Raw genomic sequence first — 18,866 nt, forward strand, 5'->3', positions numbered from 1 at the left:
ACTTAGTACATTGAATGAATCCTGTCATTTTTCATAATTATAAAATAATTTAAAATTCCAGATGTGACCATTGTGGGGTGAAGGGGGGGGGGGGGGGTAGTGTCGGTTTGTTCGTTGGTTATTTATTTATTTATTTGCTTGTTTGTTTGTTTGTTTGTTTGTTTGTTTGTTTACTTATTCGTGGTTTGTTTGTTTGTTTGTTTGTTTACTTATTTGTTTGTTTGTTTGTATTTGTAAACAAAACTAACTGAGCCAGAGCTCCCTGTGGTACAATATGTTACCATTATACAGTGTAGTGTATCAGTGCGTACAATACGTTACCATTGTAGAGAATTCATTATTTACAGAAATAATTGAGAACGAATACGTGGAATAAAGAATGGTATACTTTGTATCTCTAAAGGATGTTTTTTTTAAAAAAAAGTCACACTATACATACACAATGTACATGCAAGTATGTATGTATGTATGTATGTATGTATGTATGTATGTATGTATGTATGTATGTATGTATGTATGTATGTATGTATGTATGTATGTATGTATGTATGTATGTATGTATGTATGTATGTATGTATGTATGTATGTATGTATGTATGTATGTATGTATGTATGTATGTATTTTCCATGACCCCTAGAAAATTGTGAATTTTGTTTTTAGCCTCCCACACTCCCTAATTTTTGCTGAAAAAAATTGACCCCCCCCCCCGAAACCCCCCCCCCCCCTCCCCGAGGTAAAATCTGGACACTCCCTAAGATAATTATGCAAAGTGGAACTATTTGTTGTTCTTTTATTCAATATTCATGTTGCCGATTTCTTGGTCTCCGCGGATATGGATCGTTCAAAATAAATTGTGCACACCTACATTTATAACTTTAAATCAAAACAACGTGACCAAAACAAGAAACTTTTACTTGAGAAAATGGATAGAAAACAAACGAATTTAGCGTGCTGAGTGCAAAAATTCGATTTCGCCATATTGGATTTATAACCCTTTATCAACAAATAAATTGTTCCGCAAATTAATCGATTATTGTTAAAACTCAACATAAGTGATCATATGTGTCGTTTTTCATTTTCAAAAATATATATATAAGTAAATTATCAAAAAGTTTGTGATTTAAAGCAAACGGAGTCGTAGTTTTGAATGGTTCGTATCGAACTAGTTTTATGCGTAGGGTTAGTATTTTTCTTTTTGCGTTTGTGACTCGGTCGAATCCCTCAGTTCAAGTCCAGGCGCGAGCCGACGACGTGGAATATTGGAAGTATCAACGTAAAATTTCCCTGGAAACACACTCACGTTGCTTTTGTTGTACAACAAACGAATACATAACTTGTCAAAGTCCTTGTTGTGTGTGACATAACGGTTATAAACCTCTTAAAAATATGGCCAAGTTGGTTGCAGTCTGCCAAAGGGAGGAGAAGTTCCCGTTCCAGGGCAGGCAAATTCCACTAACTATTGACGATAGTTTGACGGTAAGTAAACGAACTTAGTGGGTTGTTGCACTTCCTGTATGTCATTACATTATGGGTGCATATAGTAAGATTTATACCATATTGTAGAAATTGTCAGAAAAAGGGCATTTTGATCAGTTTTGGCAAATGACGCGAAAAGATTTAGCATGTAAATAAATTCGAAATCTGACTGAAGGTGAACAGGGAGGCGTTGGTCGTGTCTGTACGAGTCAAGCCAAAACACGACCTTGAAATCGTGTGAAATGAATAGCTTAACATTTTATGCCATACAAACGTGTCACACTTGGTAAATATTCTCACATCATTAGCAAGAACAGTGCTAATTAAAGAATGTTGATGCAGCTTTTGTATGGTTTAGAAGTATGACTATGAGGATGTTACTACATGTTGCAATATTTGCATCATGTAGGATGCAGTGGCTAATAGCAATATATGTCATTTATAATTTTGCATGCAATTTTATCTTAAGCATGATAAGATGCTTAATACAAGAAAGCAAAAACTCACCATAGGATGCATTAGACATTTGTTTACATTTGAGAAACTTGACACAAATTAAAGTAACACAATTACTAACATCATCCATACAAGTTAATTCAATATTGAAAAGAATCACACCAGGAAGTGACACTTTGGGCATTGACAGTTTGTTTACCCTATTAACATGAATGTGTGATTGACCACTTTGTTGTTACTTGTAAGGTCAAGGTAATTACATGAACCAGCATGTTTCACTTTTAATTATCCCGAAATATTTATGGTAAGGTAGCTGCAGTAATTGTAGCATTTGCTGTGATTTTGAATTTTTTTCTGTTTTTGTGCTTTTTTTGTTCCGATGTTTAACTGCAAGCAAAAGCTACAATTCCTGTAACGTAAACGCAAATAGACGAGATCACATTGAAAACGTGAGTGAAAAGTCAGCATACTGCACGTTCAAAACGCTGCATGCTTTACTACATTTGCCAATTTTGACGGAATTGGGGTACCTCTGAACACTTCTTGGGTCTTGAAGGCTCTGTAATATATGTTGGCGATTTTTTGGCAGGTAAGGTGTACTTTAGCAGAAAAATGCACCCAACTTTGCTGTTCAGATCTAAATTGCTTCCGTCTATTTGCAATACGATACGAAACGATATGATACAATATGATCAAAAGATACGTCATGACACCCAAACTAAGATAATGAGATAACACAAAAGATGTACAGTGTTGTTAACAGACTTCCTTTGTGGAAAAATTTGTTGTATCAATTGACACAGATGCCCACCAGTAAATTGATAAAAGTACATGTATTACATTAAGTTATTGCATTGGTAATGGATTACTGATTACTTCCCCATCCCAATATCATCTTGCTATGATTATTTCTATTGAATGGGTACTGTATCACCAGTCACAAGGTACATGTATACATCATACAGATCAGACATCAGATTGACTATTAATTTGACAGGGTTTCTTGTACAATAAGATGAATTTATCTGTGATAAACACAGTGAAAATACGACTTAGAGAGGGGGAGGGAGGGAGGGGTCTGTAACACTGATACATTTTAACAGCTACCACATTTACATTAATTAATATGTATACAGTATGTTAAAGTGGCCATATGGATGAGGATTGGATTTCTAATTTATAAAACAATTTTATTATGGTTTCCTACATGTACTTGACAAATGAATGTGAAATAACATGGACAAAGTCTGTGTTTGAAACTCAATACATTACAAAAAAGCTAAAAAATTATGTAAAAAGTTTGTTATTGTACGTATGTATAATAACAAGCATTTTATACATTGATTGATGTTTTACAATTTATTGAGTGACAAACAAGGACTTGGCATGTGTCCTTTCACATTGATATTTCAAGTAGGAAGCCATGATAAAATTGTTTTGTAAAGTTAAAAATCCAAAATAAATACCCAGTCCTCATCCACTTTAATGTTTTTGGCTGTGATACAATACTTCATCAGATTAGTTAGACTGAATTCATCGATCAGCTTTTGAAGTTGAGATTTTGACTATGAGACATACATGTACTATGCATCATAGATGTTGACTCAGATTAAATCATCCAGCTCTATCCTTGGGGAGTTGTGGGTCCCTGCAAAAAGAAAGAAGTTGGGGTACCGTAACACAATGTTTTGGGTGACCAATTGCAAGGGGAACTCACATATGATGTTGCCTGACTAAGAACAGGAAACCTATTATCATTGTAACATACATCATCCATTTCCTTGATTTGTCAATACATGTGGTTTTGACCATTATGATTTTGTGATGTTCACAGCAAAGTGATGTCATCAGTCATCAATATGCATACATGTACATGTATCATCGCAAAACTTAATGACTAATGATGTCATATTCACTGGCATAAAATGTTGGTCACCACCGTCAGGAAATGTATATGGAGGGTATTACAATATAACAACATATTGACAAGTTATATAATGTACATATGCATGTACCTGCATAAATATTATACTGTAACGTGCACAGTTCTGTGTGATTTTACTCAACCACAGGGTGGTCATCCTCACACCCCATTCAGTAATTCTGTAAAAAATTCACTATTGTGCCCTTTTTTTATCTTGTTCTGTTCTTGTTGACTCCTTTTCTAATGCTAGTAAGTTCATCTTCAGAAAACTGTAAATATGAGATTCTGCACTTGCAGCATTTCCAGTCAATAAATCTATTGTGACTGCTATGCAAGAACACTTAAAGCATACACTGAGAATGGAACAAGTTCAAATGATCTCAGTTCACCACCATTTTTTTGACTATGAACCACTCATTTACCTGAAAAATTTAAACAGCGATGATAATTGTTTATGCTTGAATGAAAGGAAATTAATTTTGCAGTTCAGTTATGAAATAGGTTTAGTTTCGTTCAAGCTATACTATTATTACAGTTATAGCACAAGTGTTACCATACATTTGTACAGTCATGTACATTTCACAAATGGTTACTATGGTTACCATACATGTACGTTTCCTGTTTTTGTTACTAGATGGTGATGGAGTTTACAGACTCTGATTTCCTGGGATGTGATCATGGAAGATGCTTACGTGTGAAACCTGCAGAGTTGGAAAGATTTGTACAGGTAATGTCAACAATACAATTCACTGTGAATAGTCTGGCTATTGCAGGCTGAACTGAAATGACTATTTCCTCTCTCTCAATTTCTTTGATTTACTGGATCTTGGTCTTTATTGAAAAATATTGAAAATGGCATTTCTGTGCAATTGTCCATCTGCAACACGGGGTGGGGGCTGGGGGGTTGCACGAGTGCTTGCAGTGTTCTGTGAGCCGTACTTTCATAACCATAGCGAGTGAAAATACAGCAGAAACCACTGTAAACACAAGAGTGCAATTAGTCCCATACTGGCATTCACACAGCATGGAGTTCTGTTCTTATATGTTTAGCCTGAACAGCAAAATTCCATAAAAGTGATACTGTACAATCGCATTCTTTCATGTACGAAATGGTTGTGCCATCATTTGCATATAGGTATGCAATAATGTTTTCTATATTGTACTGAAGTGTAAATACCACTAGTATGTGTGTGTACCAATGTAAGTAATCTCTGGTACATATGTAATAAAAATAATTATTGTCTTGGATATCTTGACAGAAATTTGAACTACTGAATAAAGATGAACTAGCTGTGGCAATGATGGTGACAAGTAAAGAGCTTTTCAATACATTGTCTCAAATGGTGCCTTGTGTTGGGTGTAGGAGGAGGTAAGTTTAGTGTATGTGTGTGTGTTTGTGTCTGTCTGTCTGTGTCTGTGTCTGTGTGTCTGTGTGTGTTTCGAGAGTAACTGTGTTTGGTGACTTCTGTGTGTCTTATCACAAGAGTTGTGCCAGTCACAAACAGAGGGACACCCTTGTAGGACATTAAAGTTTCCGTCCAACTTCATTCATTTATAGATTCCATGAAGAAAGCCATCTGTGTAAGGCTGAAACGTTGGAAAATAAAGCTATTTTAAACCAAAGATAAACAGACTTGTTTCGCTTTCAAACCCAGTCCAACTTACTTGTACAACAAAGTAAACATCATGTATTTAGTTCTTTCACCTGAGTAGGCCCTTCTGTCAGGAAGGTCACATGTACTGAAGTCTGTCATCCTATGTTTAGTCAAAATATCAGTCACTAATTACCTTTGTGACTTTGGAACATTAGTTTACTTGTGTACATCATATTAGTTCATTGACACAATATTCTAATGGTGTCAAAATAACCGAGGTTCCCAATTATGGTAAATTGTGTGAGACACAGTGCAACTTTTACCCCTTTCTCACTTTCTGTTACTGGGGTTCCCAATATTAGTTATAAACACACTTGAGTATTTGTACTAGTGTATAGTACAGTGTAAGGGTCAAGTCTTGTACTCCTGTGTGTCATAGTTCTAAAAGGGCAGTTTAATTTGAGTTGTACAGGCCCACATAGCATTACATCAACAAGATTTGTAATCATCAGGAGGAACACTGAGCACTTTGAAATTCTTACAGGACTTTTATATTATCCTACATTATTTTAGTTTGTCGTTTTTATGCACAAACATTATTTATAGTTTATATAATTCTTAAGTTGTGTAACTGTAATGTGTAAAATAACTAAAGAAGAAAATGGTATGAAGATTTGTTTGGATTGTATATTTATCCAATATGAGACATTCATAATCTACTTCAGATTACAGTGCTTCCAGTTATGTACGAAGTATGAACAATGAAGTATTGCAACATATTGAATACATTACTGAACTTGCCCTGATGCATTGACATAGATTTAGCTACACTGTATAGTCACAACATTGCCATATAACAGTGTACTTTGATAATGCCGCAAAACACAGTCGTGCACAATGTTCATTGTTGAAAATAAACCCAATCTATCATGGCTAGATGTACAGAGTGGTGTATCAGACAACAAACCTCGGTAATTGTAAGAGGTGCCAAATTTGAAAATTTGTTATAATTGAAGTTATCAGCAATGACGCTCACAGTTGCAGCACATCTTTGATCTGACCCTACTGAATTTTGTACAAAGACACAAATGCATTTTGGTGATGTATCAATATGTTTCAGTAGTTTGTCGTTCATACTTTGATTGGAAGCACCGTAATGATTCAAATGCATGAAAGTGGGGGAAATACAGAGATAATGGAATTGTGTTTTTCATTCAGTTTCATGTGTTGCAATATTCACAAGTATTGTCTTTTTTATTTGCAACAGTGTTGAACGTATGTTTCATCAGTTGGTCAAGTCTGGTCATCAGAGGGCGTTAGAACCACTCGTAGTGGCACCAAACGCTGTATTGTCAATAGTACATGAAACGCTATTTGATGCAAACGCTATCTATAATCTATTCTACATACGAGGGTAAGTATTGAATTGAAATGTGAATATTTATCAGATATGAAAAGAGGAAGTATGAAGTTTGTCTTTTGATAATTATTTGTGATACATATTCAACGAAACCCACATTTTTGTTTTTTCTGAGTGGTTAGTATATAAGGCAGGAATTTCTTGGCAATCCAAATTCAAAATTTAATTCTTTATGATAAATTTGTAATTATACGAGTGATTTATAAAGTTATGATACACAAGCAGTTCAAAGTTTTTTAGGATTTAGTTTTCAGTCGACGATCCTCATCAGAATGACAAATTCCATAGTTACAGCTGATCTAACATCTGCAATCGACTGATCCAACTACCACCTAGTGGTCAGCTGTAACTATGGAATTTGTCATTCAGATGAGGAATGTCAACCAAGACAGATCGAAAGCACAATGCTAAAAATTTTGAACTGCTTTTGCGTTATAACCTTTTGTAAATCATGTGATCTACCAAGCTGTTGAACATTTTTTGGTGATTATACAAGTGTTCACACAATTCTGACTACTGTGTGTATTCTTTTCCCCTGTGACAGGTTACAGTTGGGCACAATGATGGACAACATACCGAAAATGAAGAAAAACAAGAGATGCATGTTACATTCAATAGACACACAGAAGACCAAACTGATAGGGTACGTATTGGGATTGTCAGTGACCGAGCAGGTGGTAGCTCATGTGCCTCTAACCATTGCAGTCTGGGTTCAAATCTGCCCAGAGTCTCCTAGGTTTGATTAAAAATGAAGTAGGCAATTGACAGAAAATCTCAGTGTACAACATCAAAAATACAAACGGAGATGAGATTTAGAAACTTAGAAATGTAAACTTAATGGCGCTTGTACCCTGTTTTCAGGATAGTTATTGTCAATGGTATAGGTAAAACGAAGTATGGAATACAATTTGACATGCCAGTTTGTCATTCATATAATGTTTTATTTGTTTTCAGGAGTTGGATAGATGTATGGGATGTCCTCTCTCAAGAATGTCGAGATGAAGTTACTGTTATAGAAGCAGATGCACTTTTGGAAACAACAGAAGTCTATCTCCGTAAACATAGGTATGCTAAAGTGCTCTCTGTAACAGTGTAGCCTTTTGTGTTATCCAGAAATATATATTTTTACATACTGTAAGTGAGGTACATTTAAATAGCAACATGTGTGGAGTATGGATGTAGTCGCAGATTGTCATGGCAACAGGTCAGTGTTGTACATTTAAAAACTTGTGTGTGGAGTTGTATTGTGTGATTGTGGTCACTGATTGTCAGAGCAACAGGTTATTGACGGATTCTTCATTTCTTCACCAGGTTCTGTTGTGAGTGTAAATCCAAAGTGATGAGGGCATACAACATCTTAATTGGTGAGGTCGATAGCTGTCAAGAGAAAGGTTACTGTCCAACACTGTATGAAGGGTTGCGATGTTGTCCACAGGAAAGACATGTCCACGTCCTATGTGATACAGAGTTTATTGCGCAGTTGATAAGTAGAGCTGAACCAGATCTTAATGGCGGGTAAGAATGAGTTGCATGTAATACAGGGTTTACTGCATGTTTAAGAAATAGACCATGTGATAAAAACTTTACTGCATGTTTGAGAAATAGACTACGCGATGAATACTTTCTTGCAAGTTTTAGAATTGGACCATGTGATAATAAATTTCTTGTATATTATAGAAATAGACTTGTGATAAAGACTATCACATGTTATAGAAATAGACTGTGTGATAAAAACTGTATTACTTGTTTAGGAAATAACCATGTGATACAGAGTTTATTTCATAGCTGATAAGTACAGCTGAACCAGTTAAGATATACAATATGATGCAATTGAGAGTGGCATTTCAAGAGCAAGTATGATATTCACCATGTAGCAATTGAATTAAACATGCACTTTGGCCCGCTGATATATGGTTGCATAATGAAATGTTATAGTTGAGCATTTCCCAGTAACATCAACATGGGATTGGTATTATTACTCTGGCAATTGAGCCTTCAGTTTACTAAGATAGACACAAACTGAAACTATTGTCGTAACAGGTTGATACAGCAGTGATAAACTATTGAATGGACATTGGTTTAATTATAGTCTCAGTAGGGAGGTGTCTCTGCAAACTAGTTTATTTAGAGTTCCATAAACTTGCAGTGCCGTTTTGGGACTTCCAATATTTACACTATCTTGATCACAGGGTGATTAGAATCGCACAACAGAGGAACCGCTATCATCCTCTTGTGTAATCTACCACATTGAAGATCAATAGATTTAGTCTGCATCTGTTTTAGTAAACCGAAGTCTGGATTACCAGTGTTGTAATGTGTTAACAAAGACAATAGTAAAGAATGATGATTCATGCATGCAAGGCTATGATTCACAACTAAGAAGCATAGCAATTTGTAATTCATCTAATGTAGAATGATGAAATCTAAATTTTTGTGGTCAGAATTTATAAAAGTATAACTTTGATCAGGTATACATTTGTACAAATTGAAATTATTCACTTTATAGTAATAATTCACCTTATTGAAGTGAATGAGATATGGTCACTCCTGAAAACAAGATGTATTTTAACATGATATCCACCTCCACATTGCCGTTCCCAGATGATATAGCCTTGAAATAGATATGGTTGCCTAATGTGATGTAGGGTAATGCAAGCATATATTGTTGAGTCATAGTTCTTGTAATGTGATCCACAAGAAACCACATACTAGTTTTTCTAATAATTTATGGTAAAGGGTACTGAATGTTCTGTAAAATGTCTCACTATAGGGTTTTGATTAGCAAAAACTGAGTGAAGCAAAATCTCAGACAAAACACATGAATAAATTACTCTCAGGTGTTGGTGTTTGTTGCATTTTGTAATCTAACTTGGAAGTAATCTGAAGGAGAACTTTAAAACAATGGATAATATTTGCTTTGCTTTTTTCAGGAGACGAGAGAGACATGCCAAAACCATTGACATTGCACAGGAAGAAGTTCTAACATGTCTGGGTATTCAGCTGTATGAAAGGTTGTATCGTATCTGGCAAAAACTACGTGCTGAGGAGCAAACATGGCAAATGTTGTTCTACCTTGGTGTCAATGCTTTGAAAAAGAGTTTTGAGGTAGGATATACTCAACAGCCACCTTGACACATTGGCATCTTTCCACATTATTATACTAACCATATCATATGTAACCCAGTTGCTTTTGGTTCCTACCTAGAGTATGGGAGCTATATGTTTACATGAAGAAACGTGAATGCTGTGGAGGCATATTTGCTCAAGCTCAGAAAAATGTGTGTCTGTCTGTCTGTCTGTCTGTTTGTGTGTGTGTGTGTGTGTGTGTGTGTGTGTGTGTGAGAGAGAGAGAGGCTGAGGAGGGGTTCAGGCACCTTCTTGCTATGGTCTTCTGTGGGGAAGTTTGAGGACAAGGTTAGGTGTTTTCTTCCTCTCTGTGTGTATGAGAGGGGGGAGAGGTTCAGGCGACCGCTTGCAAGGGTCTGTATGGAATTGAGGACAAGGTCAGGAAGTGTTTTCTTCCTCAGTGTGTGTATGAGGTCGGGGAGGGGTTCAGGTGTCCTCTTGTGGGGGTCTTCTGTTGGACGACAAGGTCAGAAAGTGTTTACCTTTTCACCATTGATTAGTATGAAAGTTCTAAGTTCTCTTATGTGTTGTGTAAGCTCACATGCATTGAAGTCATTCAGTTAGTAACGCTAAACCAGACAACTGATGAACAAGTTGCCAAATAGGAATATTATCATATCTTTTTTTGTAAAAAAAACAAAGCATAATGTAGAGGGTGTTTTGTTTGCTCTAAGGTTGCCATTGAAGAAAAACAAGGAGTTACTATGCTGGAGCTGGTGTGCAATGAAATCACAGAAGCTGAGAAAGCAAAGCAACAACGAAAAGAACAGAAAAAGCAGAAGAAAAAAGCCAAAAAGAAGAGTAAAACGGAGAGCACAGAGGAAATTGAACCAGTTGTGTTACCCGAAAAGCAACCAATCAGGAAAAGTAAACCTAAGTGTTCTGATTCCAAACCACTGGGACAGTACATTAGTCCTTCATGTAAACAGGTAAACACAAAAAAGGACAGTCGTTCGCATAAAACGATGACCATTCAATAATCAATGGTCTGCATAAAGTGGCGTTGTAGTGTTGATGAACAGAGCAGTGTTTTTGGTTTCTGGCACTCTGAGAATCAAATATGAACCAACTTCAATGGGTCAAAAAATGAGCACTTGTTGGACAATTGCTTAATGTGTGACTCAAGTCTATTTAGTATGATTGACTTCAGCTTAGCTAAAAATCATATCAGTGTCATTTCAGTTGCAGATTTGATAATTGAGTTGTGTTAAATGTTTCAGTGTAGCTAGCAGTGCAGATCGAGTGCTATATCAATATTATGTTTGAGTCTCTACAACCACCGCAGAGAACTCTGTCCTGACATGGATTATGACTCCCTTTACAGGTTGACAGCAACGACAACAACGACGATAGCAGTTGTAATACATGTACATCAAACAAAGAGGGGCGAAAGTGTGATGGGAGGAGTAAGAGCCGATCGTCTTCAGCCCAGCTTAACAGCAACGGTGATGGCGATAGTGTGTGTGAGTGTGATAGTAGCAAATCTCTAAGTAACGGTTACGAAGGTAGTCATAGTCCAAATGATGGAGGGTATTGTAGTGAATCAAGTTCTGAAAGTCATTCCAGAGATGGGTCAGATTGTCAACCGCCAGGTGAGCCTGTGTATTGACTTTACTTGTATCGCTTTGGCACAAGGTTATCTTGCTTCTTGTTAATGGTGTATGTATTACAGAGTATACCCAATCTTGGCAGAACACTTGATTCTCAAAGCAGAGATCTATAAAAATCCTTATTTGCATAGATCGTAAGAGTCATTCATGTAAATTTCAAAACATTCAGATAATAGAGAAAACAGTGACGTGCATCTTATTTGTGCAAAAGGTGTATGTCAAGGATAAGAAAGTCCAGGTAAAAAATAGAATGAAGAAATGGCATGATTTCATTTAGTTTCTCTGCAATGAAAGCTTGCAAGCTACAGTTTATATATTAAAAATAGTATGAGCCCATGCAAGTATAGTCTGCATGCCACACACACACACACACATACACACATACACACATACACACATACACACATACACACATAATTGATCGTTTTCTTTCAGGCAACTACAGTCTATTAAAAGCAAAGTTAAAATACCAACAATCAGAGATTATGTTAATCAGTGGTCAAACTTAACCATTAGTATTGCAATAACAGATTTAAATCATGATCATCGTTAATTTGATTTGATTTATCATGTATACACCGTCCTGTTAAAAATACATTCACCCAGAGGTGATTCAGTATTGTTTAGTGTGTGGGATGTTACAAGTAAGTTAATTGAATCCAATGAAACATTTTCAAAAAAATTTGTTCAGTTGCAGCTTTAAAAGTCGTCAATTATTGTCAAGTGTAACTTGTCATCAATATTCTCATCAGAAAAAGTATATCAAGTCAACTCTTTCACCCACAGACAGTAGTTTAGTCATGGGTTATTTGTATATTGACATTCCAGCAGGAGCATTGGAAGATTTGTGTCTTGAATGTCAGAGTGGTGTACAGAATGGAATGGTTTTGTCGAAGTCTAAGAAAAGATGGAACAAAGATATGTCGGTAAGTCCATCCTTTTATGTGAATTGGACTATAGGGATTTGTTGTGGTCAATGTCAAAGGCAACTCACGAATTGTATATTGTAGTGGATGTGTCAATCAATCAAATTTCAATGTTTTGTATGTGAGTAGATGTGTTACAATGTATGTAGGTACTTCTGGTTAGTAGTGTTACAATGTATGTAGGTCAGTAGATGTGTGGCAGTGTATGTAGGTCAGTACATTATTGTTTATTTTCAGAAATGTTCAGGTTTTAACCTAACATTTTTGTATCTCGTCGATTTTCCTTTGAAAAAGAATATTTATTCGAAACGTCGGATTTAACAGCTATTTAAACGGACTGATTTATAAGTAGGTGTAGGTGAGTTGATGTGTTGCAGTGTACCAGTATGGATGTCAGTAGGTGTGTCAATGTATGTAGATTGCTAGGTGTGTTGCGCTGTATGTATTCATGTTATATGGAAGGCAAAATTTGGATCTAAAATTCTTATTAGTTTACTTTTCAAGTACATGAACACAAGGATTGTGATCTCTGTAAACTTATACTAGACTGATAAACACTAGTCTATTGTGGTGTCAGGGTTTCTTTGAATCAGAACTGGATGTACATCATGCTATCATCAAACAATGCTAACTAATTGTACCCTCTGTTCCTGTCATCTAATCATACAAGCAATTGCCTTGTCTTATGTATACACAGGTCAGTCACCAAGGGAAAGGGCTATGTCGTATATGCCAGTGTCGAGATGAAAAAGAACTCCACAAAGTTATGGGATGGACAGCGAAACTTGAAGACATGCTTCAGGTAGACATCTTTGAATTGAAGTGAATTGAATTGAATTGAATTGAATTGAATTGAATTGTTTATTCACCAGATACAAAACAGGATAACATCTAGCTTGACCAGATACAAAACAGGATAACATCTAGCTTCATAAGAATCCATACAAGCTTATATGTGTTTAATCAATATTACACATGTTCTGCATCAGGGGATACATTATAGTCAGGCTGTTACTCCTAGAATGTCTGTGAATATATAGAGAATAGATTTAATTTGCTCCAAGAAACCCCAGGAAATGACATGAAATTTGATATGACTTTTTAGTGTGTGACTCACAGAACCTAAGTATATTACAAGTCTTTCAGGATTGGAAGCATGTACAAGTTCGAGACATCAGCCTTTCTTCCAATCCCCAAATTTATAGAGCGATGTTTCAATGTGGCTGGCTCATCTTCCTTGGGCTGGTTCATTAAAAGCAACAATACTCAATACACACACACACAAACACATACTAGTACTACTACACTAAACTAACAAGACTCTTGTTATGGCAAGTAAGTGCTTGATTAGTACGACTGTTTAAAAAAAATGTCATATTTTTATTATATTTTTTGACAATGCAGGACTCGTGTTCTTCAGATGAAGAGAATTTTATATCAGAGGAAGAGAAACAGATGTTCTTTGCCAACCAGAGTAAAGTGTCAATGCAGCGGAAGGAACTGCGAGAGGAACTAAAACAGAGGTTTGACCAGCTTTACCAGCATGGTGACAGTAGTTCAACAGATACTCTCAAACCCATTACCAATGTTGCTGGTCACATTGGCTCACTGGGCTTTGATTAATTTACTGCTTCTCCTTCTCCTTCTTCTTCTTCTTTTTTTAAAATCATCAATAAACTTGGGTTAAAGCAAATGTACCTGGTACTGCATTGGTTTGGAATGATTGAAAACAAACACCTTTTGGTCTATTCTCCCAACTTAAAATAGTGGCCACCATTGCAGCTAGAAGTAGCGTATACTGCTTGATGTACATTCTTTTGAGTTTAATTTAATCATCACCTCTGTCCTTCTGTCCTGTAATTAAATTTTGAAAACATTCAATGAACTATTGGGCTGTATTTACATTCACCTGTCTGTTTAACGTTTGTTTGCTCAGGGCTCGAAATTAACAGTATTCCTGTGTCCACAGACTACCAATTCTTGTCATGGGGCTACCATAATTTCTAGCTGGTAGCCCACTTAGGCTACTACTGATTATGTGATGGTTTACAAATGTAAAGGATGGAAGATTTACAGACAAAAAAGTATTTTAATACACATATTTCCAATAGAGGAACTCTGTTTTCAGTTCATGAATATAGGACTACAGGTCACCATCCTTGGGCTACCAATTTCTGAAATTGGTAGCCCACTAGGACTACCAAAGAAAACTGTTAATGTTGAGCCCTGTTATTGTATTTGTTATTAATAATTCTGAAATGATTGTATATCATTCATTTACTAGTGTCTTGATCTAAGCATTTACCAGTGTCTGGAGCGACAGTTGCGTGTAGATATTAAAATCCTAATGATCAGGAAGAGAGCTTATTATATTCCTCAAATGATGCATGATCAATTTTATTTTTAAAGAGTCACACTCTCTGATTTTTTAATGATGTGTTACTAATCCGTCAGTCTCAAAATAACTTTTAGGTTACCTTGTGTGATGTTAGGGAGCACTGTTATGTAAATTTTATGTTTTTATGTAGGAGTAAGAGAGTAGACCAAATGGTGGTTACAATTGGAAAGTGGCATCATGATAAACAGCAAATGTGATGGAGTGAAGGTCATTGCCTTCATTCATTCATTCATTCATAAACTACTAAGGAAAACTGGTTGAAATTGATCCGACTGGTAATTGAGACTTCAGTTTCCTAAGCTTAGATATGCGCAAACTAAATATATTGGTCGTCAGTGTGGTAGATTACACAAGTGGGTGATGGATGTTCCTCTGTTGTGCGATTCTAATCACCCTGTGATCAAGATAGTGTAAACACTGGAAGTCCCAAAACAGTACACTGCAGTGGAATTGTAATAAATGAATGTATAAAGCACCTGTTCTCCAAAGAGCTAAAGGCATAGACACAGAATAAGAAAATTAGAGGATACAGAGAAACAATTTGAAAACATGGAAGGATATAGAGAGAAGTGTGTAAGTAAGAGTATCATGGAACTCCGTCAACAAAACTCTGCAAAACCAACGTCCATTCAGTAGCTTATCACTGTTGTATCAACATGTTGCCACAAGAATTTTAGTTTGTGTCTATCTTAGTAAACCGAAAGACTCAATTACCAGTGTAATAACCGATTCAGAGGTGGTGTGAAGAAGGTACACTGAAAAATTCATGATTGTGCTTCACCACGTTGCTGTCACAGTGGAAGCAACGTGAAGCACAAATAACAATGAATCTCTGTCTGAAGGAGGAACTGTGTTGTTTCTAAATATGCAAGATTACTATGTTTGACATAGTTGGCATCGTCGCTTAAACAGTACATACTTAGCATTTACATTGGATAAAGTGGGTGTCATCATTTTCAAGGTAATATTCATTTACGACTGCTTTGCACAATAGTGTCAACAAGCTAAGACAGACACAACTAGAGCTATTATTTATACATGTAATTGATTACATACATGGATGATAGCAGAGAAATCAAGCAAATGAAGACAGAAATCCCCCCCCAAAAAAAAAAAAAAAAATGTACAGTAGAAGTCTGCACAAAATGCTGCAAAGTAAACTGAACCATCCAAGTGTTTGTATTATCATACCAGCTTGTCATTAGTTTTAGTTGGCTCTGTCTTTAGCTTGTAGAAAGTGATCTGGCCAGCGTGATAGTGATAGTTTTTACAAACTGGGTATGAAAATGTGCAAGAGTGAAACCATTCAATATTCAGTAGCAGCTAATTATTTTATTAAAGGGTATGTCTTCCCATAGATTTAATTCAACTGTCACGTTGAATGCTTTAAAACCTACAGAATTGGCATATAGATACTGAATACACTAATATATCAAAAGCTAAAACTTGTCATTGTGAACAGTTTTGCATTTACCAGTAAGGCAAAGAAAGAGATGACAATGACAATGAAATTCATACCTGAATATGGATTTATACCAAACTTCTTCTGATATACCAGGAGAACTTCACACCATATCGGCAACTTAACATATAGCTGTCGTTTGCCTGTTGCTTTCCCTGCAGTTTGTTTTCAACTTGACTGCTGCATTTGTTGCACATCTCCAGATCTGCTGTTTATCATGATGAGACTGAACAAGTGCAGGTTGCCTTGGTGAATTACAGTGGGTTTTTTTTTCCAGCTGGACACTCATTTTGGCCATTTTGTTTGTTTGACATATCATTTGCCTTGGCACTGATCATATTATATGGCTTTCCCTGAGTTGTGATTGATTGAAAAACTTTGTGTTTCTTTGAAAGTGTTCTTCTCCACATTAGGGGTAAACAGTTAAAAAGACATCAAAATATTTCTCCACTTCTGCTGTTTAGAACCCCTACATCTGTGCAAAGGATGTGTGTGCTCAATTTATGCTGTCAATATCTTAAATGCAGCAATTCTGCTGAGGCCATACCGAGTTGTCTCCATGGGAACTGCAAATAAAAATGTGCCGAATGTTAAATCCAGTTAAAATGAAATGTGAAATACATACCAAGATGAAAATGAAATCTATGGAAAATGAGATTAATGTACACTATACTCCCGGTGCATGATGGGTAGTCTTCCAAGTGGTTTACGCACCTAAAGTGAGAAAAAAAAGAAAATTTACTGATTGACCCCAAAATACCTCTATGCTCAAAATGTATTGTATGACGAATGCTTAGATATGTCTATGTTTGCAGTACAGAATTCATACATATGTATCATCGAATGCAAATAAAATATGTACATGAGAATAGTTTGTTGTGTCATCTTCTGTTTATTTGTTGGTATTGCCATCTAACCCTGTATGGTCTTCACCAGTACACTACAAGAATACATGACTAACATGCTATCACCAGACAATGCCTGGACATGACATAACTGTAACCCATGCATTGCAATCTCACAACCAGACTACATGCATATATATCAGTGGAACAGTACATGAATACAATACATGCATTACAATGTCACAACCAGACTACATGCTGCATATATATCAATGGAACACTACATGAATACAATACATGCATTACAATGTCACAACCAGACTTACATGCTGTATATATATCAATGGGACACTACATGAATACAATACATGCATTACAATGTCACAACCAGACTACATGTGTATATATCAACGGAACACTACATGAATACAATACATGCATTACAATGTCACAACCAGACCTGTATATGAATACAATACATGCATTACAATGTCACAACCAGACTGCATGCTGTATATATCAATGGGACAGTACATGAATACAATACATGCATTACAATGTCACAACCAGACTACATGCTGTATATATATCAATGGGACTACATGAATACAATACATGCATTACAATGTCACAACCAGACTACATACTGTATATATCAATGGGACTACATGAATACAATACATGCATTACAATGTCACAACCAGACTGCATGCTGTATATGTCAACGGGACACTACATGAATACAATACATGCATTACAATGTCACAACCAGACTACATGCTGTATATATCAATGGGACAGTACATGAATACAATACATGCATTACAATGTCACAACCAGACTACATACTGTATATATCAATGGGACAGTACATGAATACAATACATGCATTACAATGTCACAACCAGACTACATGCTGTATATATATCAATGGGACTACATGAATACAATACATGCATTGCAATGTCACAACCAGACTGCATACACTAAAATATCACCAGACTATTCAAGTATAGTGCATACCAACTGGTCAGTACATACAACCTGCAAAAATACACTGGTGCATTTTGCTTGCTTTTAGTAAGCAATGAGACAAGGTTCGTACAGAGACATACAAGTGCCTTACTTATCAAAACATAAATACCACATGAGCGTGGATCCTAGCATGACTCTGTTTACTGGTATAACATGCTGCAATGTTATAACATTGACTCGGTACTAAATACAACAGTCATACATATGTGACTTTGACCTTTCTTTAGTGGTAAAAAGGAAACCATATTTGTGATTCACACATTTTGTCTCATCCAAAAGTTTGATGCATACGGATACCTTCAAGTGTCTACTCCATCAAATTATCAATGTTAAAATTTTCAACGGGGCCTTAAGCTTTGACCTTGACCGACATTGTCAAGGTCAAATAGTCACAAATTGTCTTCCTTAGCATAACTCAAGATGTTGAATACACAGAGACTCAAATCAAGTGTCTACATATCAGCAAAAGTAAATTTTCTTTTTGTACATTGACATTTGACCTTGACCATCTTCAAGGTCAAAGTGCAAATTACGAATTAATCTGTGAAGTTTTGAATCTAGAGACACCATTCAAATGTCTGCATCTATATTT

At 35.9% G+C, this 18,866-nt stretch overlaps 1 protein-coding gene across 1 annotated transcript; it reads left to right on the forward strand.

Annotated features, from left to right (window-relative positions):
* Positions 1–1,224: 1,224 nt before the first annotated feature.
* On the forward strand, positions 1,225–17,250 carry LOC144449167 (gametogenetin-binding protein 2-like). Its single transcript, XM_078139654.1, has 13 exons — positions 1,225–1,477; positions 4,492–4,584; positions 5,117–5,226; positions 6,720–6,866; positions 7,417–7,515; positions 7,827–7,937; positions 8,184–8,387; positions 9,803–9,977; positions 10,673–10,927; positions 11,323–11,590; positions 12,437–12,534; positions 13,232–13,336; positions 13,939–17,250. The coding sequence occupies exons 1-13, from the start codon at positions 1,388–1,390 to the stop codon at positions 14,155–14,157; spliced, it is 1,974 nt and encodes a 657-aa protein (XP_077995780.1). The 5' UTR covers positions 1,225–1,387; the 3' UTR covers positions 14,158–17,250.
* The last annotated feature ends 1,616 nt before the right edge of the window (positions 17,251–18,866 follow it).

Source organism: Glandiceps talaboti, chromosome 18 (assembly GCF_964340395.1).
Source record: "Glandiceps talaboti chromosome 18, keGlaTala1.1, whole genome shotgun sequence".
In the NCBI taxonomy this organism is placed as follows: Eukaryota; Metazoa; Hemichordata; class Enteropneusta; family Spengelidae; genus Glandiceps; species Glandiceps talaboti.